General features: G+C 43.3%; 1 protein-coding gene across 7 annotated transcripts in view; it reads left to right on the forward strand.

The window, feature by feature from the left end:
- The first annotated feature begins 1,144 nt into the window (after positions 1–1,144).
- The window catches only part of NRP1 (neuropilin 1), a 159,067-nt gene continuing 137,052 nt past the window's right edge, over positions 1,145–23,159 (forward strand). For 6 of the 7 annotated variants that reach the window (XM_025396079.1, XM_025396076.1, XM_025396080.1 and 3 more), the window contains exons 1-2: positions 2,518–3,111; positions 6,534–6,708. In XM_025396079.1, the coding sequence (XP_025251864.1) occupies positions 3,039–3,111; positions 6,534–6,708 (248 nt within the window). In that variant the 5' untranslated portion in view covers positions 2,518–3,038. Of the gene's footprint in view, positions 1,213–2,517; positions 3,112–6,533; positions 6,709–23,159 lie in introns of those variants that run through there. The other variant, XM_025396077.1, reaches the window with a different exon arrangement.

Below are 23,159 nucleotides of genomic sequence, written 5' to 3' on the forward strand. Positions count from 1 at the left end.
AACCTCAGATCAGCTAAAACCAGGGAAATCAGAGGCAGAACTTAAATATGACATTTCCTTCTGAGTCCATAGTGCATCCCTTATTCGCTGGTTGGAGAAAGCTGGTAAAAGCGCTCAGCTGGAGGCAGGCGTTTTCTGTGTGTTGAGGCGCCGGAGGAGCCATTCCCCTTGGGAAAGGCAGTAGGGAGCGGTGGGCACAAGGTCGGGGTGGGGGCAGTCGCTCCGGAGTGCAGGATCCGGTGGCTTTATTTGCTGGCCTGGCGGGTCTAGGCTGGGAAATGCACACTCAGCAGGGAGAGGGGAAGAGAGATTGGCGGCAGTTTTCTAAAAACAACACAGCTCAAGTCTTCCGCGTGTGCCCCCTCGCTCACCCCGCCGAGGCGCAGAGAGATCCAAACGGGGGCCCCGGAGCGAGCGCGGAGGCCGGGTCCCCCCAGGATGCAGGCGGGCCTCGGAGACTCCAGGCCGGGTGGCCGCCGCTCCCGCCGGGTTCCCCTTCCCTGTCAACCTGCCAGGTCTTGAGAGGCGCCTCTCTCTCCGAGCCTGGACCGAGGTCGCTCCGGGTCACCTTAAATCTGATGATGCCTCTCACCCGGCGCAGTTAGGGGCTGGGACTGGCGGGGCTGCACCTGGGGAGGCGGCGACGCGCGCGGGTAGTAGCCGAGAGCCCGGGCTGCCTCTGCGGCTCTCGCTCCCCCGGGGTCTGCGCTGGGCGCGGTCGGCGCCCCTGTCTCGCCTCCCGCCTGTCTGGGCGCGGGGCTGCCCACGGCTTCCACACTGCTTCTTCCGCTCAACGCAGGCATTTAACTCCCAGCCCTTCGGTGCCCACTTCCCACTCCGCGCCTTCCAAGTGTCCGACAGCTGAGAAGAAGGAGGAAACTAGCAGAGGAAGGAGGCGCCCGGGGGGCCGAGTCTCCAGCTAGGCGACCGGGAATCCCGGGGCTCGTGGGGAGGAGAAGACAGGCTTGACCCTGGGCGAGAGAGTGGCGAGTGCGGGACCCACGGGTGCACCCCCCACTGACCCGGGACCCGCCTGCACCCCGAGGGACGCGCGTCACTGCGCCCAGCCGGAGCCGCGAGCACGCAGTCCTGGCCTGGGGCCCGCGCGCCTTGGGCTTTCTCCCTGCCCGCCCCTTTTTCTTCCGCCAAAACCTTTGACCAGAGTCTCCTTGCCAGCATTCCTACCTCCCTTTGGCCAGTTATTTGTGCCAGGTAGGAATCAGGCTGCACTTTGGCTGTGTGTGTAGACGCCAATCCCCAGGAGGTGTGTGACCTTTTCACCTTACCCACAAACTCCCTGGGAGGTGGCCCGTGGGCATTGACCCTTCTCTGGGGACAGATCGGTGACCGCAACCTGTTTGTTCCCTGAAATGTCCTTGCTTTTCCCATCTACACACGCTTCCTGCAACAGTTCTCGGAAAACCCTCGGAGATGGGCCTGGGGGGCATCCAGCGGGCTGGGGGCACGCGCCGCTGTGGGAAGTGGGGGTGGTAGGAGCTCGAGGGCCGGCGTGCACGTTGCCTTTGGTTGGGAGCGGGCACTGTGAGGGCGCAGCCAAGAGCACCCCTCCCCCGTCACTCTTTCCCTCCCTCCGGATGCACAGAGAAACGGAGGTCACCCGACCCCTGATTTCCACACCCCTCCCTAGCACCTGGGCTCCCAGACAAGGTTGGGCGGGGTCGGGAGGCGCTTGCCCCCCAGCTTGGAAGGCGCAGCACCTCCCCCCTCCGGTGTTCCCTCTGCCCCAGAGGAACGGGCACCAAATCTCGGGAAACAATGAAGCCTCCGCGGCGCGCAGAGGGCACCCGGGAGCGATCGGCACCCAGCCGCGCGTCCTGATGCGGGCCAGTGAGGCCGCGTGGGGCTGTAACTCGGCCTCGCCCGCCCAGGCGGTCTGACTTCGCTTCACACTGCAGCGACACTGCCACCTCTCTCCCGTCTTCGCGGTGCGGCTTCCACTCCACCCCGGCTTTCCCCTCCTCGCCCTCCAGTTCTGGGCGGGGGCGTCCAGGGGTGCCCCACTGCTCCCCGCCACAGGTCTCAGGCTGGCGCGATGAGGAGTGGCAGGGGGTGACCCTGCGCTCCTCGCCGCCGCGGGCGCGGGCCCCAGGATTTGAAGTTGCGAGAAGCAGCCGCCACCTCCCGGGCGCTCCGCACTGCGCGGCAGCGGGATCTACGCCTCCAGGAGCTGCCCAGCTCTCCCTCTAGGGGTGCAGAGCGAGCACGCGAGGTGGGCTGGCCAGACCCCGCGGCTGGCACCGACCTCCGCGCCCCTTCCTCCGACGCCCGCACCCACGCGCCCGGGGCGCAGACTCCCAGCGCCTTCCTTCCCGCGGAGATCCCTGCAGGATCTCCGGGAAAGACAGACAGACGGACGGGGAGAGCACTCGGAGGGAAAGTTGTTCCTCCCAGTCTCCTGTCAGGCAATTACAGGCGAGCCCGAGCGGGGAGAGGGGCGGGATGAAGCGAGGGAAGGGCTCCGGAGTGGGGGGAGGCCGCAGGAGGGGAGGAGGGGGTGCAGTTGGTGAAACTCCTCTGTCTCCCGCTCATCTTTTCATTGCTCGTTCCTCTCCTTCCCGCAGACACCCGGACCTCCCCTGGGCGCCAGCTCCGCGGCTCCAACGGGTCCAGAAACAAGGCGGATTTTTTTTTTTTTTTTCTTCCTGGAAATTGGCTTTGGTGTGTGTTGCCCTACCTCCCTCCTCCCCCTCCCACCCACAACCCCCCCTCCCTTTTTTTTTTTTTTTTTTTTTTGAGACATGGCCCGGGCAGTGGCTCCTGGAAGAGGAACAAGTGTGGGAAAAGGGAGAGGAAGCCGGAGCTAAATGACAGGATGCAGGCGACTTGAGACACAAAAAGAGAAGCGTTCCTCTTGGATCCAGGCATTGCCTTGCTGCTTTCCTTTCTCCAAGACGGGCTGAGGATTGTAGCTCTAGGCGGAGTTGGGGCTCTTCGGATCGCTTGGATTCCCGTCTTTGCTGCATTTCCCCCCAAGTCCTCGTTCTCCCGCGTCTGCCTGCGGACCCGGCAAAGGGAGAATGGAGAAGGGGTTGCCGCTCCTCTGCGCCGCGCTCGCCCTTGCCCTCGCCCCGGCCGGCGCTTTTCGCAACGGTAAGTGACAGGCGGAGGCGCGGGTGACAGCGGCGCCCAGGCTCCCAGCTGCCCGCCCCGGACCGGGGCTCAGGCGGGGCTTCCTGGGATCAGCCGGGAACAACCGACTCCCGGGCAAAGGAAACTTTTATCTGGGAGGAGAGATGAAGAAATGAGATCAGGCGGTTTAGGGCAGGAGGATTTCAGGTCTTTGGGCTCCCTCCTGACGTTGATCGTTGGGCTGCGGGGCTTTTACTTACCTCTGCTACAAGACAGAGCTGCCTACCTTCCCGGATCAGCACGCCAATTATCTTAATAATGTTTCCTCCCAAAGGCAATTAGAAGAGACTGCCTTTCAAAAATCTGATGGCTGTTGAAAGTTAATGAACACTTTACCAGGAGATCTTACTTCCTGGTTCCTTTGCTGCGCCCCTAAGCCGTTTCCTCTGGTGGGTGATGGCCAGAGATATCGGTTTGTGGGTTGATGAAACTCCCTCCCCCGCCTTTGTACATCTTCCCTAATCTGTCTGGAGTGTGACTGAAAGTTACATAGTATCAGTACAGGAATCTGATATATACAGTGTAAGGCACCAGGATATCTGAAAATCCCTAAGCTAGTTGCAGCTTCCACTCAGCTTTTAAAACCACTCACTGTCAAGTAAATGAAAAACTATACTGGGGTCTAAACAGTACCATGTAACCTAAATAATGTGTTTTAAAATGGGATCTGGTTGTAGGCATGTTTGACTTCACACTGTAAAGTAAGTGCAGGCAAGGGTATGCAATTATCTTTACAGTAAGTCGTCAGCAATTGTTATTAACTAATGATCAAATATTTACTTTTGTCTGGCTTAGATTTCAATCACAGTAATTAGAAGAAAAGAACATCCACTACTTACTGTGGTATATTGTTTTAATAAGAGACCGCGAGTGGAGGGCCTCATACTAACAGGAATTTAAATCACATCTTTATGATGGAAGTTAATCTCTCTAATATGCTTTTTCAAGGTTTTGTGATTTCAGCAATGGATTTCCCTCAGCAGCTACCAAGCAGTATTCTAAAGAGATGCTTAAAGCAAAACACATGCAAAAAAAAATTGTGAACATGGAGTTCAACTTATTAGTGAACCCAAGTTGATGGCATTTTTCTATAATCTGGCAGGAAAGCAAGACACAAAAAATTATGAATGTAGAGTTCAATTTATTAATGAACCTGAGCTGGTAGCATCTTTTTATACTCTGGCAGGGAATGAAATAGCATTCTCGTCCAACTGAAAGAGCTCAAATGGTTGGACTAGAAATTATAGTAACCCTGTCCTCCACAACTCTTTGAGAATAAATCCATAGCAGGGGTGTCCACAAGCTCAATGCAAAGAGCTATCAGACTTTAGGTTGTGAACTACACAAATATATATGCAGTACACACACACACACACACACACACACACTTCTTAATTTTCTTAGCAGAAATGTGGGGAATGCTGAAAATCTGGCTTTAGTTGGTGAGCTTGACCAGCAAAAGCCATGTTGCTATGCTTGAAGTGACCAGAGCCAGAAAATGCCACTGTAACTCAGCAGAACCTCTTAAAGCCATGTCCACCTCCTCTAAGTAACCAGTGTTGCTAAATTAATTCATTAACCTTATTTAGGACTAATGGTCCAGAGTCATTAGAAATTGCTCTTTCTTAATCAACTGCTAGAGAGATTTAACAGAGCCAGAGAGTCTAGCAGTCCACATTATCTTATTACACTGTCACTTTCTCAGAAGTCACAGATTAAAGAGCTCTGGTGTGGTACCAAGTCCACCTAAATGTCTTCTGAAGTGACTCTGCTGAGTGACTAGAACCAGGGCTGTTTTATTTCACTCCTGTAACAGATGCCAGACACTACCATGATGTTTGTCCAGAGCTGGAGGAGACTTAATGAGACGAGGTCACTTTCCAAGTTTTCTGCACATTCAGAATAATGCAAGAGTCTCAGTAGAATCACAGAACAGAGTCCAACATGATCATTAGCTGTGATTTTGAACTCCAGTTACAACATCATTTCTTCCTGGCAAACCTTACACTTTTACAAGCCAATGCAAAGGAAACCAGAATAAGACTACCCCCAGTCTAAGGAACAAAGTCAAGCACCTAGTGATTGAGAAAAACAATATAACTTATATTGTCTTCTTTTTTAATTTATGGGAAATGATTTCTGTGATGCATGTAGCTTTACACATTTTTGATGTGCACTTCATCTTTCATTTCCATTTGACCTGGTTTTCCTGTAATAAAATTCTGTAGATTTATAAATTCATGCTGAGAGCAAAGAATGCCATTCTCTTTCCACAGAGAATCTATTAGATGCAGTGTTAAAATCTATATATACCATTACTGAAAATTTGTGATTGATAGGCTTATATATTTCACTGCTTTCATACCTGTTTCTCTTGTATAGTTTATGCACCGAATTTTTATTGCTCAAAATTAAGCATCAATAAATGTGGCAGCATTTCAGGCTGAGGTGCTCCAGTATGAAATCCATCATAAAATGTGACAATGAGAATCTATGCTGAACAATAAGGCAGTCCAGAGACTAGTTTATTTGGTTTATTTGGCTTCACTTGAGCATTTTTGAAGTGAAGGCTCAAAACGAGTTAGCTCACCTTTCCCAGAAAGTGAGAATGTGGGTTACCATACGTGATACCCACACCTGTGTGGTGGGTTATTTTTCACCCAACATTTAGGTAATTAGAATTAATGCCATGTGGCTATTTACCTTTTTTTTTCCTGCCCCTTTGCTTTGATCTGATTTTTAAGAATGAACAACTTTACTTGGAGAAGTAAAGCAGAATTATTTCTGCTTCACCAAATATACTTTGTTCTCTGTTGATTTGGATCTCAAGAGCAGAGATAACTCAAAATCACTTAGATTTATGGGTAGATAAAACAACAACAACAAAAGGTTTGGCTTTAAGCCAATCAAAGACAATCCCCACTGATCAATGACACAAACCAGGCTTATCATCAAAAAACAACACAAGGGGTCGAACAGCATCTTTCAGTCACTTTCCACTTAGAACTTGCTACTTAATGTGATTACACTTCTTGGGGGATAATTAAGTCTAGCAGAAGCTCCCAGGGGACCATGTTAACATCAATTGAGGGGATTTAATGTTTTTAATGCTAGAAGACCTTTTCCTTAGGAAGAAACTTCGGGGCTGGGCGAAGAGTCCTCTCAGATCTCAGTTGGCTTTCTGCCTGAGTCAACCTTCCTGAGATCAAAGAGTATTTTTTTGTGGAGTGTTGCACTCAGGGCCACACGAAGGACTTACGGGGACCTTTTAAAGTTCCCCTTAAAAAGTTAGGGAATGTTTAATAACCGGTAATTTATATATAAAGCTAGATTACCTAAGAGGTTGTCAGGAAAGATCTACTAAAATCTTACTTTTATTGCAGATAAATGTGGCGATACTATAAAAATTGAAAGCCCCGGGTACCTTACATCTCCTGGTTATCCTCATTCTTATCACCCAAGTGAAAAATGTGAATGGTTGATTCAGGCTCCGGACCCATACCAGAGAATTATGATCAACTTCAACCCTCACTTCGATTTGGAGGACAGAGATTGCAAGTAAGTGGGAATGTGTTTGAACAGGGCACCACAGCACCATCTAGTGGTCACGCCTGTCTACGGGGGGAAGTCAGCGTGTACAATGTAGATTATAAATGGATCCAGGAGGGATTCCAATCTCAGCCAGATTATATGTCAATGGTATAGAAATTGAATTACGTTAAGTGATTTCTGAGTTCCCCAAACCAGGAAGATTATAGTTAAATGTGTAATCTCTCATACTCCTTCCTGTTAGCACTTTTCGTTTGGGAACTCTTTTGTGAAGAAATGTATACACTATGTATCTTTCTTTTTGCTTTCTTTCTTTTTTTTTTTTTTTCCTGGAGAGGGGAAGAACTAGAAACTCAAAAATCTCACTTGCATTTTTATGAAATACAGTGGATCGCTAATATACATCGCATCCACAGATAGTGGGATTGGAGATCTCACTATTTGAGATATATTGAACTGTGGCACATCTTATGATTAAGAACTGCATCTTACTAAGTTTGACATGGGAAAAGCAAATTGTCATTGAATAATGACAATTATTCTTACTAAGTTTGACATGGAAAAAGCAAATTGTCATTGAATAATAATAAGTCCTACATGATAAGCCAGATGAGGGGTTTTGTAAATGGTGGATTACTGATTAAAATACTTTTATGGAAAATGCTAGAAAATAATTGGTAAGACACGATGAATACAATGGGAACTCAAATACACGTCAGCATTTCATCCATCTGCTTAGTCTTGCTATCTCTTTCTATTGTTAAGTTTCTAAACATTAACTTATGCCAGATTTTGTTATTATGAAGACATTCTCACTATGAGACAGTCGAAATTATATTTCCTCACTTTATGTGAAAGAACTGGTATGTGGATATTGCTTTCCACAGTATCGAAAGTATGTTTTTACCTTGCACGTAGCAGTCCACTCGGATACGTATTTGCTGGTCTCTCTTGACACCCAACAGACCCCCTGTCTTTGTCTTTTACACGTTATCCCATTCTGACACACTGAAAGTGGTGTAGTCTCCAGAGACTTGAACCTGAATATCCATCTTTTATTAAGTTTGTACATATATAAATAGTTTTATCAAAGAAAACTAATCAATTTAAATCTCAATTCTAAAGTGTTTCTCAGGGACTGAGAGGTTTTTGCAAGTTTTAAAGTGGGTCAGTTTGGTTTAACTGTGTATAATATCTATAGACTACTGCTACCACGGGACCTAAATATTATTTTGCAAGTATATTCATTGTTAAAGACAGTCTATTTGAACACATGTTTCTTTTGGGAAAGAACAGAGTAATATCAAAATCTTCCTACCTGTAGAAAGCGCTCAACAACCTGTTGAGTTAGTGTAGTAAACTAGCTTTTCATGGTCAGACAGATGAGGGCATCTGGTTCATTCAGCATTTTGGTGCCTAGAGAATTAGTATAAATCCATAGGCTGATGATCAGTTTCCAAATAATCAATGTATACTACAGTGCAATAAAATTACACCAATTCCAATTTAATCTTTGCTTTGTGATTCAGAAGTGCTTCAGGGCATTATATTGACTTTTTAATTGTGTATGGAAGTTGCCATTAATAGTGTTACAGTGACTGCTTGGAAACAAAGAGTTCATTGTATTTATTTATTTATTTTGCTAATATTCTTTATGGTGGTTTTTACAGTGTCTATCACCTACACAATCTGGATACTTATTTTCTATTATATTTCATATACTTCAGTAGTAGTAGTAGTAGTAGTAGTAGTAGTAGTAGTAGTAGTATTTGCTTTTTGACCATGTTTAAACTGCTATAGGAGAACTTCTGGTAAAACTTACTCAAGTAATAACATTATTCCAAAAAATAAAGTGCTGTTAGAATTCAATAAACTGACGTTTACTAATTTCTTTTTTTTTTTTTTTTTTTTTGAGACGGAGTCTGGCTCTGTCGCTCAGGCTGGAGTGCAGTGGCCGGATCTCAGCTCACTGCAAGCTCCGTCTCCCGGGTTTACGCCATTCTCCTGCCTCAGCCTCCCGAGTAGCTGGGACTACAGGCGCCCGCCGCCTCGCCCGGCTAGTTTTTTGTATTTTTTAGTAGAGACGGGGTTTCACCGTGTTCGCCAGGATGGTCTCGATCTCCTGACCTCGTGATCCGCCCGTCTCGGCCTCCCAAAGTGCTGGGATTACAGGCTTGAGCCACCGCGCCCGGCCCGTTTACTAATTTCTAATCTGGAAATCATGACCATCAATATATGTAACATAATACTTAAAGAATTCAGAATAATCACTAGTTATTGGCAGTGGTGTGGTGGTAAATGTTTAACAGCTGGCCCTTTGGAGAAGACAAGTCAAGTCCTGATCTGTATGTAGCACATGCCAATTTCTGTGGTGTGAATACTCTCATCATAGCCAATTTCAAACTACCCATGTGATGTCACTGCCCAGACTAGCAAAGAAATGTGCACAGTTGGTTCTTATGAGCTGGTGGGCGCCAGATCCAGCACACAACAGTAGTAGAAATTTAAGAAGGGAAGCCAGTTGAATCACTTAATATATGTAAAGGGCTTACAATTCTATTTGCACACACATTTCTTCTGGGAAAGGACAGAGTAATATCAAAATCTTCCTACCTGTAGAAAGCACTCAACAACCTGTTGAGTTGGTGTGGTAAACTAGCTTTTCATGGTCAGGGAAATGAGGTCATCTGGTTCATTCAACATTTTGGTGCCTAGAGAATTAGCATAAATCCATAGGCTGATGATCAGTTTCCAAATAATCAGCATATACTAATTATTACAACAGCATCTCACACTATTACGATAGTGTCTAGCTGACAGTGGTGTCTAGCTCACAGTTAACCTTAAATAATGTTTTGTCATATCATGGTGTCAGGTGGGGTATGAAGGGATTAAAGGAGCACCTTTTTGGTTAGTTTTCTTCTTAAAAAGTACAATAAAGGATTATTGTAATTCACAGAAAATGACAATTTTAGTGATATCAGCAAAGTATTTGAGAAACTGACATGACTGAGAAGATGTTACATAACAATCTTATAATGGTGACTTTGCTTTTTTAATGCTATAGAGTAAGGTGATTTCTTAATTGCCCCAACTGAGGCTTTGCTCTCTGTGAAGGTGCCATCTCCTGACCAAAGTTGAAAGGCTGATATGTTTAGCCTGATGAAGTCACTGGAGATTAGATCCATGGAAAATATCTTCGTGCTGTGTTTTGAAGTGTTGCAATGTGATCTTTTTATCAATGAGAAACTCCAGAAAGATACAGGAAGACCAGCATAAGGCATTCCTTTCACTATCTTTCTAAGCTGATTCATATGAATGACTCGTGCTCAGTGTTGAAGGGTGCATTTGAGATTCTACAAATGTGGCAAAATTCTTACCTCCTTTTGTGAAGGCTTTGAGACGAATCCACAGTTCTAAATTTTACAGGGGATTGGAATACTCCAAGAAAAACAACAACAAAAAAACAAAAAAACACAGGAACACCAGAAATTCTTTGAAGAACAAATTCATAGACTTCAAAGTTTAGATTAGATTCCTAAACACATAGTTTTGTTATTAGGGGTTTTTTTTTGTTTTTTTTTTTTTTTTGTACTTTATATCAGGTTATTTACAAAAGTGGATTTGAAGTGGCACAAAACTAGGCACAGTTAAAACCACATTCAGAAAGCTGGTGAGCTTTTAGTTATCACTCCTTTTAAGAACAAACTATTCATCTTATTTAAGATATTTAATACTTTTCCTTGTTTCAGCTACATTATATGTCTGTTGGCAGTAAAAAATATTTGCTATACTGATGTCATAGGGTTACTAGTAGGATCAAGTAGTAGATAGGAAAGCCCTTTTAAAAGGTAAAAGTGACCCTCAAAATAAGTTATCATTATTATGATATCTTTAACAAGTTGGTGATTGTTAGAACATTTGGAAATATGAAACTAAACGTACGTCAAACTAAATCTGTTGATCCAGTAATGAGATGATTTGCACATGATACACCCTGCATTTTCTGTTGAAATGGTCAGTACTTGTACAGTCAACTTTCACCCTGAGAAAGCTTAAGAAATCGATGTCTTAGCACATTTGCTTATTGTGAAACACCTTTGAAACCCACGTAAACAGTTTTCTTTTGCAGAGTATAGGGATGGTTAAGTCATTAGACCAGCCACATAGTTCTGGCAGAAAAAAAATATTTTTATTCAGATTTTTATTGTTTTATGTATAATTCGGTAAAAAACATCATTTCATAATCTTAACAATACAGTATACAGTCACAACTTCTCATGTGAATAGCACCAAGACTGACCCAGTTCATAAGAAATTCTGGACCATACTTTGCAAAATGGTTGTTAAGTTTTTGCAGTGGCTATCAAAGGTGGATATTTCATTAGGAAAATTAAATGTGTAAGTTGTGCCCCAGTTAGTTTTAAAATGTCACATTCTGTGTCTATGCCACCACTGAATGAGGTTTCATTTCAAATAAGCATCAGAACCATAATACTATAACCCCTTAATTCTTTCACTGAACAAGAATTGGTGTAAATCAGTCAGTCAACAGAGCAGTGGAGCGTCTGTCTGCAGGGCTAACACAGGCCTGGGATTTCTAGCTAGATATATGCATGATTTTATTATTCAGTTGAGAGGATTCTAGAGAATGCTCACTGAAGCAGGTGTTAGGGGAGAGGAAGGAATGTTGATTTCTTTTTTGCTAGCAAAATCCTGCACACTTGTGAAGTGTCAAAACATAATTAAAAGTAGAAAAGCAACAAAGAAGTGACCAGTGGAGAGTTCTCGGAAAGACATGTTCATTGCACATTGAAAATGGCTTTCAGTATTTACATTGAACTAGTTAGATCTTACTCCACTAAAGTTTTCTTCAGTGGTAAGGCAGACATCTTGAATCTCATAAAAGTTTATATCTGTATAATAAACAAGAATGTCATTGATACGGTAGTTAGAATTTATGAAACTTCTCCAGTTTCCCAGCAATGCACACAATCAGCATGATAATTTATAATGGTTTGTGACAAATACTGCTGAGCAAAGAGGTGTGTGGTTACATTCAGATCAGATGTCACCATCCAGGGAGCAATAAACATTTCACAGACATTGGGTTAAAAACATTAAGGAAATGAATGCAAAGCTCTAACAAAAGTCTAAAAAGGTGGTAGCGTTGGGGGAATCAAACCCAGTAGTGCTTTTCCTACTGACAAGAAGAAAATCTTACTTACCGACGTCAGTGTCTGATTTGAAGTGCTGTTTCATATCATGGCATAGTTGCTTTTTTCATCTATGATTTAGATTCGTAATCTCTCCTATGTATAACCAATAATAGGCATATTTTTCCTAACTCAATGCATTCAAAGGATGATTGCATTCTTGTAACTTCATAAGAAGTTTAACCATAGTGAAATTATAAGCAAATAGAGATGATATTCTTTTCAGAATTTTGTTGGAATAACTCACACATTGTTTCTTTAATGTTACTTGTTAAATTACCTACATTATTACAAACTTTGAAACAGTGCCAATGTCTTTTATTTTCAGAGGATATAAACTTATGGAATGAAAAATAATCTGCCCCTTGGTTTCTCAAATCTGATTATTCCTGCACATTTACATTTATTCCTGCACATTTGCACTTATTGGCACTTTTTGGAATATAAATTCCATTTTCTGTTTTCCTGAGTAATATTTTCTGTTTTAATCTTTCCTTATTATTATTAGCATGGATTTTTTAGGATTAATTTGGATTTTTTAAAAATGTTACATTAAAATACTATTTATCTCAATCACTGAGTTTTTGGCTTTTTGTATCCAAGGGAAGTGCCTCACTCTAGTCCTGTATTTCAGAGCATCACTTACACTAAAACAAAATCCTTGTTTTATGGGAAACTGAATTTTTTAAGCCAAAATACATCTCTATTTTCCATATGAAATAGAGAAGAATATATACCTTTAGTAAAGTATAATATATATTCAGAAAAATACACAACACAAGTATAAGAGCTGATAAAATTTTGTAAGGTGGATACATCCACAAAATCAATCTAGAGGCCAACATTTCCAGCTTCCTAAAAGCCCTCTGATGTCACTTTTAGTCACCAACTTTTGCCCTCAAGGGCAATTGATGTCCTAACTTATGCGACTTCATTTTTATACATTTCAAAATCAGCTAAAACTAAACTAGAGTCTTAGAAGTTTTTATGTACCGGCCAGGCACGGTGGCTCACTCCCAAATTTTGGGAGGCAGAGGTAGGTGCATTACTTGAGGTCAGGAGTTCAATTGAAAACAGCCTGGCCAACATGTTGAAACCCCGTCTCTACTAAAAATACAAAATTAGCTGGGCATGGTGGTGCATGCCCGTAGTCCCAGCTACTCGGGAGGCTAAGGCAAGAGAATCACTTGAACTTGGGAAGCAGAGGTTGCAGTGAGCCGAGATCTGTGCCATTGCACTCCAGCCTGGGCAACAGGAGCAAAATTCTGTCTCAAAATAAGAAGCCTGTGGGTACTATCCTTGAATACGGACAGTGAACGTCTTTGGAGTGGATATAGAAAAAAATAGGCACTATTTCTAATCAAAAAGCAGAATCCTACTGATGCATTTTCTAATTATTTTCAGTGGCTACTGAAGGAAATATCTCGTCTTTATTTCAAAGTTTTCAATCTGGAGCCTGCTTTTTATGCAGGTTTTATGTGCAAGCAAATTCAGAAATACTCTCCTTTGCCTTATTTTTCTTCATCTTTTTATTTCTGGTTTTGATCTCTAGTGACTTCTCAATATGAGAGGCACCGCCACCAAGCTCAAGTCAATTCAAAAACTATTGGTGGAAGAATGAACCCTCCTTAGAACAACTGCAGGCCACAGTTGTTACTACTACTTGCAGCATCCTTGGTTATTACTCAGGGAGATAATTATCTACTTTCTTCCTTTTGATTTTTTTCCCCATTAGCACTGAATTTAATTTGAACAGAGCCTCCAGTGTTTAATAAAATTAATTTACTTTATTATTCTTTAGTATAAGCAATCACATTTGATCATAATGAATTTTGAGTATTACGAGGTTGTTTTGTGTTAGGCATTTCTGTAATTTAAAGGAAGCAACTTTTGCGAGTTAAAGGAGAAGGCTGGTTGAAATCTTATCAAACTGAATCAACATGTGCATGGCATTTCCAACGAGATTTCACTTTAGGGAGCAGGCACTTAACAGATCCAAGTGAGACATATGCCTTCAGCCGGCATGCACGTTCTCAGCTCCTTTCTTTCCAGCATAAAACTTGATACTTGCATGCCTGCTGACATGGATCCACAGAAGCACACACACAAACACATATGTGTGTGTAAAGGAAGCTAAAAAATAAACGTAACTAATTGCAGTGGTAGTATTCATCCAGGCTGATCATTAAGCCTAAAGAAAAACAAGAAACAAAAATTCGTGTTTGGATCAGGTTCCAAATGCTTTTTGCCTGAGTGTTCGTTATCCATCCTGATGATAAGAGTCAGTGGCCTGGCAGTTCATTGCACCTTGAGAGGAGGGTTCTCCTGCTCTTCTCTGGTTGATTGGCCTGTATCTGGTATCTAGAGCAGTTAGTACTGTCTTATGGTTGAAACAATTCAGAATCTTCACAGATAGCTTAGGAAGTGAAACACGTTCATTCAGAGCTGTACTAAGTTCTGCAGAGGAGCAGAGGAAGAAAAAAAAAAAAAACAGAGTATTTTGGCTTCCGTCTACTCAATTCCTTTGTAGAGTTCAAGTTCATGGAGAACTTTTGCCTTGTAACATGATCCTCCTCATCAAGCCCAGGTCTTTATAGCTAGATCTTCTTTGATAAAGATGCTGCTTTCTTCTTTAATTTAAATAATCATAGAGTGTTTGGGAAGGAATCATTATGACTGGTTTTGTTTTTTTTTTGAAAAAACTATTTATTGATTTAAAACATAGAAAGATGGGGGTGGGGGGGGACTTCTCACTATGTTGCCCAGGCTGGTCTCGAACTCCTGGGCTAAGCCATTCTCTGCCTCAGCCTCCCAAAGTAATGAGATTACAGGCGTGAGCCACCATGTCCAACCTATGCCAGGCTCTTGCTGTTGAGTCTTCAATATGTGCCCACTATGGGGATGAGAACTCACTTTTCTCTCATCCTCATTTGACAGCTGAAAGCCCTGAAGTTTGGAAAAGTTATACCAACAGAACCCAAATAAACAGTTGCTGCCTCACAAATCTTTCTGTCTTTGTGATCAAAGTCACACTTGGATGTGTCTTGTGAATGAGGAAATTCTCATGAAACGTTACCAGCTTATTTTTTCTTCAAGCAACTCTTTTCTTTCATTAACAAGTTCTCAAGAAAGTTTAAATATCAACCAACTAATTCTGAGGAAGGACTTAATTTTTAAACTTTAAGTTCAAATTAAATAAGCACTTGTGAAAACGGTGCACAGAAACTTTCAACCAATTGGTGGTTTTCCACTCAACTGAAGCTTGGCGGGAGTGGTGGCTCAGGTCTGTAATCCCAGTACTTTGGGAGACGGAGGTGGGAGGATTGCTTGAGGCCAGAAGTTCAAGGCTAGCCTGAGCAACATAGCAAGGCCCTCTCTCTACAAAAAATAAAAAATTAGCAAATTGTGGTGGTGGGCATCTGTAATCCCAGTGCTTTTGGGGGCCAAGGCAGGAAGATCGCTTAGGCCAGGAGTTTGGAGTTTGAGGTGACAATGAGCTATGATCTCGCTATTGCACTACAGTTTGAGCAACAAAGCAAGATTCTATCCTTAAATGTTTCAAAGAACAAATAAATAAAAACTTGCTTTAACTTAGGAATGGAAATCCTGGGAAATAAATGTCTAAATTCTAGTGCTTTTTGTTGATGGAGTTTCAAAGCACAAAGCACATATAAATACAATGTTTACTTAAAGCCTGACAACCAGGCCGCACGTGGGCTTGATCTGTTCAACCGGTAAAAGGGCATATTAGATACCACTGTGTCCAATGCTTGTTCTTAGGCCCAGAGGTAAGAAAGCCTCATTCCCTTCCAAGTGCTGGTCATTTACTTAATCTCAGGTAAATAGCAGGGAAGTGTTCTTCTCCCATGGCTCCCTCATTCATACAATTTCGATTCTTGCATTTGCCACAGTGGCTCTGTAAGGGTTAAAGGGAGACTGTTTGCTCAGGCACTGGGTTCCTCGGAGAAATGGAAGAGTGTTTTCTGAGAAGAAACAGATGCTCCAGTGTATTTTGTTTTTATCTGGGCGGATACTTTGTACAAGCAGCCAGCCAGGTTGGAGGTGATGGCCTGCTGCTTCTGTGATAGACTGCTATGTCACGGAGAGCGCTTCCAGTCCCGGGCTGTAAGAGGATGCTAACTGTCTCTCGATTCCAGTTCTTATATTTCTCTGGAATAGCCGAAGATGGCAAAGGCCAGTCGATATAGTCACGATTCCAAGTTCTTTTCTGACTCTCTAACTGTTGGACGCTACCAGCAGGGCAGCTATTATGCAAGATACAAGCAACCTGGGAAGTGGCATGGAAAGAATTAAGACGTGGTCAAAATCTTAATCTTACATAGATCACTTCAAAATATTTAAAGGCACTACATTCTTACATTTAAAGAGAAAAAGAACACACTCTCGACTCAGAGATTAAAAAACAGACACATGTCTCTACAAACCTGAAGAGCTGAGGCTGACTTGGTCTGATGAGAGATCAGGTTGTTTTAGATGTGGTAACCCCTGGCTAACTAAGATCACTGTTTTATCTTTTAAAAAAAATCTCAGTTCATAGTTGTCTGTCTTTTTTATTCTCAAATAAAGTGAGAAAGTGGACATTTATTTGTTTACACATTTGATCACAGAAAAGATGGTAAAAATAAATTAAAATGTAAATTTCTAGCCAAGTGCGGTGGCTCACCTATAATCCCGGCATTTTGGGAGGCCGAGGCAAGCGGATCACGTGAGGTCAGGAGTTCGAGACCAGCCCGGTCAATATGATGAAACCCTGTCTCTACTAAAAATACAAAAATTAGCTGGATATGGTGGCATGCGCCTGTAATCCCAGCTACTCAGGAGGCTGAGGCAGGAGAATTGCCTGAACCCAGGAAGCAGAAATCACAGTGAGCCGAGATCAGGCCATTGCACTCTAGCCGGGGCATCACAGAGAGACTCTGCCTCTAAAATAAATAAATAAATAAATAAAATGTAAATTTCTAGATCAACTCACTGTTTTGGAAAGATGGCAGCCAGTCAAATTGACAAATTCCAGTTAATGTGGCAGTCTGACCGCAGCACTCTATTTTGCCTTCCAACACCCATCTCTGCAGAGTCCTCATTCTAACCGTACAAGTGCTCATCTCCCGTTTGGGTGGCAGACTCCAGCAAGACGAAAACCATGTCTTTCTTACTTATATTTCTACCTTTTGCAGTCCCACAGAATACTTTGCACATGTAGACACTAGTTTAAACAGCTGACACTTGTATTATTGAACTCAAAATGAGGTATAGGAAGAGTCGAGGTAAAAAACCGCAATGTGTCCCTGAGAAGCGTCTGTGACCCACAGTAGGTCATACGGAGAAGAGATCAGCAAAAATTCAGCAAAGAGAGAGTAAGAGGGGCAATTTCAATAACTGCTGAAGTGGGTCATCCGTCTGGATAACAACCTTTCAGAAGGCACTTAAGACAGCCACTCCCTGGACATTGGAGTGGGTGGCTGCCTGTCCGCATTCAGAGAGTCTGGCCACATCCGCTCCTCCTCACTCCCTCCAACTTAATCAGAGGCACATGATTTTGAATTTTGGGGCCTCTGATTCCCAACAGCAGGGGTAAGGGCTACGGATTGTCTGGAGAGAGACTGGGTTCCGGAGCAGGATTTTTTTTTTTTTGACAGAGTCTTGCTTTGTTGCCAGGCTGGAGTGCAGTGGCCCAATGTTGGCTCACTGCAACCTCCAGCTCCTGGGTTCAAGTGATTCTTCTGCTTCAGCCTCCCGAGTAGTTGAGACTACAGGCACGCACCACCACACCCAGCTAATTTTTTGTATTTTAGTAGAGATGGGGTTTCACCATGTTGGTCAGGCTGGTCTCAAACTCCTGACCTCAGGTGATCCACCCACCTCGGCCTCCCAAAGTGCTGGGATTACAGGCTGAGCCACCGTGGGGCCCCAGAGCAGGCTTTTACACATGCCTGGCATACCCCCTTGTGTCCAGAGTTTGTTCCTTCCGGTGGGTTCCTGGTCTGGCTGACTTCAAGAATGGAGCCGTGGACCTTTGCAGTGAGTGTTACAGCTCTTAAAGATGGCACAGACCTAAAGAGTGAGCAGCAGCAAGATTTATTGTGAAGAGTGAAAGAACAAAGCTTCCACAGCATGGAAGGGGACTCCAGCGGGTTGCTGGTGCTGGCTGGAGTGGCCAGGTTTTATTCCCTTATTTGTCCCCGCCCATGTCCTGTTGCTTGGTCCATTTTACAAACCTCTAGCTAGCTACAGAGCTCTGATTGGTGCATTTTTACAGAGCGCTGATCGGTGCATTTTATAAACCTCTTGTAGAAAGGTTCTCTAAGTCACCACTCGACCCAGGAAGTCCAGCTGGCTTCACCTCTCACCCTCTTCCATGATCAGTTACAGTGTGGGAACAGGCTGCCAAGCCTAACTCATATGTTTGGAACATATTTCAGCCCTGGCTCTATTAGAGTTCCTTATATTACCAAAGCTGTGCTAGCACCTTCTTCACTGCTGTTAGGTGGGCACAAAAGTTATTGCGGTTTTCGCCATTGAAAGTAATGTCCAAAACCGCGATAACGTTTGCGCCAACCTAATACAAAGGGTAGCCCATAATTTTATTTTTGAGTGAGGAGTGGCACTAAGCTAAGGAAACAGTGAGGGATTTTGTTTGTTTGTGTGTTTAGTACTGATTGGAATTGTCATTTCTTTTTTCCTTAGGAAACAGCTTTGCATTCTTCTTCCCGTTTATCCCAATGCCAATTTCTTTGTCCGTGTCTGGGGACACTACTGAGTAACTATTAGGATACATAGGTTCAGTCCTTCCAGACATCCCCACTTCCGTCTTCAGCTAATCTAGCAACCTGATGTGTGTGTTAGTTCATTCACGCAAGCTGGGGATTTCGGATTGTCAGGGGATCCTGTTAGCAGCTCCCTGTGAAAAAGAGTTCTGGGGAATTAGGGATGTGCGTTACAATCGCACCTCTGCCATTCATTCTTGTCTGTGAGACTGGAGATGGGTCATATGGGCTGGGTCCCAATACGTGAATGGCTCATTATGGCACCATCAACATCGCGGATTTGACAATGTTAACCAGTACAGCCCAGGAAGATGTGACAATGATCAGGTTTCCTACATCAGAGTCTGCCTAAGTAATGCCACCTAGACACAGCTTTAATTCCGGCACAACAGTGCTTTCCTTCCTCTACCTATCTCAGTAACACAGTGTTGATGAGCTAATGTAGATGGAAGTGTCTTATGAATATAAGAGACATACATATTTATAAATAATAAGACCTAGGTATTACTATAACAGGAAGTGCATCCGCAGGTTTTGTTCCTTAAATAAGTTCAGGCTGTAAACAATAACGTCTGCATCCTTAGGAGGAGACACTTATAAATATTTCAAAAGCACTGAAGCACTGCACATACGCACAATAGAGATAGTATCTATGCTCAGTGTGCATTCAGTCAGTGAGAATTTCTGAGTGTTCTAAGAAGTTGACCAGTTAAGTTTCTTATAATTGCAGCCTTCTGAAGATCTAGATGGATGGAGTTTTTGGAAAATCTCATGGAAGATGCTATTTCAGTGTCACAAACTTGATGATAATAGCATCAATGACTTTTAAAAATTATTATTTTTTCATATGTGCTTGAGGACTTATAAATATGTCCAGTGCATTCAGACCATAAGCCAGCCCATACTTAAATAGCAGTATTTAAGCCAATAGCTTTGTGGTTATTACACAGAATTGCCAGTCCTTGCCAATCAATTCAACCAAATAGTGGCATTATGTTCCTTTCCAAGAAAGAGGAAATGACATGGATTTTGTAGCATAAATCCACAAGGAAAGGCAGCTGAGAAATAAATGTTTTTAAACTGATGGTCCATTCACATCATTTTCCCTCTATTTCTAGTATCCCCTGTCTTCTGACCTTGCTATCTCCTTCCCGCATTTCTAGTTATGACAGATTTTCCAGTAGTAGGGAGGGGAGTTGGTTCTTAGTGGAAACAACAAGGAGCGTGCTTGCAGGAAGGATCCTGGGATCATGGCAGAGAAGAGGCCACTATTGTAGCTCCTTATCCCCACCTCACTATGTGATACACATGATATCTGCAATTCTTCAAAAGCATTCTCAGCCCTTCTTCATTTCACGTGGCTACAGATGTGGCTGGGAGATCCATCAGAAGGGATTGGCTTTCTTTCTTGTGGGACTGATATGGGTCTCTGTGGGTCAAATGGATTCTGTAGGATCTAACTCTTTGTCAGTAGCAAAATTCTTCTTGGACCTTGTTACCTTGCAAGCAACTATTTCATATATATATATATATATATATATATATATATATATATCTCACCCTCTGTCTCACTCTTTTTTTCTCTCTCTCTCTTTCTCTCTTTCCTATTACTGTCAAGGTATTGAAAGTGGTGACTGCAGTTCAGAACTCTACTTTCTTACTTAGCTGTCTTCAGCATAACAGTATAACTTCAGCATAACATTGCCTCCAGTGGACTGAAACTGTTTGCTCAAATCAAATACTCCAGTGACTCTTCTAATGCTTCAAAACATTGGCCAATTCTTGGCTCTAATTTCTCCAACCTTTGTGCAACCTTATACATAATTGGCAACTCCCCAGTGTTGGGACTTTCTTCTCTCTTGCATCTCATGGTGCTGTGCCATCTTGGTTTTCTCCCCACTTCGCTGACCTCTTCTCTTTTTTGACTCTATTTCTCCTCCAACACTGAAATGTAGGCATTGGCCAAGGTTTTGCCTTTGCCCCAAATCTTTGCTCTCTGAATACCCTTTTTGATCTTAGCCGCTAGGCTCAGATAATACCTAACTTCCTGGATCTGACGTGAGCATTGGCCTCAGACTTACAAATTCTTTCTGGAGGATGTTGACCACCTGGAGGACTGACCATTTCCTAAAATTAAAAACAAAAACAAACTTTGCATCTTCCTATGCAAATGACTTCTCTTCTGCCTTGTCTCTGTTTTACTGATTCCTTCATTTCTTACTTATCCAAATTTGAAACTCTGGAATGTCTCCTGATTCCTATTAGTCCCCCACATCTAGTCAGTTTAAAGGCCTCTCACTTATCTACTATGTCTCTCCTATCTCTTCTGTTACATTTCTGCAGGTATTTGCCAGATGCAAACACTGTTTAACCTATCCCTGGAGTGATTGCATCAGCCTCCAAAAGAGGCTTTCCTCCTTCGTGCCCTCTGCTTAGAAGCATTTAGAATTCCCCATTTCCTCCCTGCCTCGGTCGGTGCTTCTTGTCCTTCCCCAGGAAAGTAACCACTTTTAGCTAGAATAGGTAGGGGAGCCACAGGAGGCCAGATAAGGAGATAAGGCCAGATAAAGCTTTCTCTCTGGTCTTATCCCCAGTGGCTACCTTATCTATTCTAGCCAAAACTGGTCACTTTCTAGTTCTTGAACCTCACTCCTCCTTTTCCCAACCCCATGCCTGTGCATAGGATGTTTCCTTCACAGGTGTGGTGGGGGTAAATGCCCTTTACACACCTGAGACTCCCTGTCAAAATGTTACTCATCATCCTAGTTCTACCTGAAATGATGCTTCCTTCATGAAGCCATTTTTGATAACCAGCTACCAAGTAAATGTGGTCTTTCTGTCTGTGTCCTGTGACACTTCTGAGAACCATGTTTATACTTCATGTTCCTTGTGCTATTCTGTATTGTGTTGTAATCATTTATATTATTCCACTATTCTCCCAAGATCATACAGTAGTCACAAACAGGGACTAGTATTGTTTTCTACTACTCAGAGCCTAGTTTAGCGCTTTGCATATAGTAGGTGCTGTTAGTACTTGACAAATTGAATTGGCCAATGGACATCAAGTGAGTCTTCTCCAATTGGCCAATGGACAACCAATGGGTCTTCTCCAATTGGCCAATGGACATCCAATGAGACTTCTCCAGTGTGTTCCTTTAGCACAGGAAGACCAAGTCAGCTCTCTGGACAAAGGCTTAACTTAATCATACTGTAAATTGCTCACTTATTTTTCTCATTTACATAGTAAACCCTCCTTTTTCCTGGGTAGTTGAGTCAGACTTACATGTTCCCCCTAAAAATCTCTATTTTTAAAAGCTTGAATTTTTACATTTGAGTAGCTTTAGCTTCATCTCAAAAAATCTGCAGAGGTAGTGCTTGGAGTTGAATGCATAAAATGTATTAACATTGTAGGCATACGTCCTGATTGCTGAGTGTTTTCTGACATCCCCACAACTCTTGGGACTTTGTGTCACAATTCTGTAAACTTGGTCTATTGTATATTCACATCTGGGCTCAGGTCCAAACCACCTTTACATAAATTAAACACAAATAATTTAGTGCCTGCTTCCGTTCCAGCTGGCAACCCTAGTAAATGCACATGTTAACTTCACAGCAGGCTTGCCAGGGAAGAGGCAGAAAGTGAACTTCTTCGTTAGAGAAATTAACATGGGATGCATTCCTAGCAGAATGGTGTAAATACGTTAGTCCCTACCACCAGGAAAACAACAAGCCTCCTGTCCTAGACAAAGATGCTACTTGGAGGAACTAGCCCAGGCCTGCCTATTTCTGGAGGGGGCAATGAGAGGATTCCACTGCTGCCTGGGCTATCCCCTCTCCCTCCATACCAGTGTTTTCTAAGTGTTTCTTAAGGCATGTGGCACAGTGTGTTCATGCCAGCCCAAGAGAAAGAGGCAAAGTAGTAGATGCATGAGGACACCTACAACAGGAAACCCCAGCCTCCACAGCTGGTTTTATCTTTCTTACTAGCTCCTCAATGTTACTGTCTTACACTTAGGTTTCCACAATATTTCCAAATGTTTCTGTTATCTGTCTATTCTAGAAACAAACAGAAAGCACTCCCTCCTTCTCACCTCTCTAGTTTGTCTGCAACCATAGAAAAGAATGACTTACATGACGCTGGACACAGTGGCGCATGCCTGTAATCCTGGTACTTTGGGAGGCCAAGATGGGAGGATGGCGTGACCCCAGGAGTTTGAGAACAGCCTAGGCAATACAGTGAGACCCCATCTCTATAAAAACTTTTTAAAAATTAGCCAAGCAAGGTGGCATGTACCTGTAGTCTTAGTTACTTGGGAGGCTGTGGAGGAAGGATCACTTGAACCCCAGGAGTTCAAGGCTGCAGTGAGCCATGATCACACCACTGCACTCCAGCCTGGGCCCCAGTGCAAGACTCCACCTCTGAAAATAGAGAGAGAGAGAGAGAGAGAGAGAGAGAGAG

Source organism: Theropithecus gelada, chromosome 9 (assembly GCF_003255815.1).
Source record: "Theropithecus gelada isolate Dixy chromosome 9, Tgel_1.0, whole genome shotgun sequence".
Classification (NCBI taxonomy): Eukaryota; Metazoa; Chordata; class Mammalia; order Primates; family Cercopithecidae; genus Theropithecus; species Theropithecus gelada.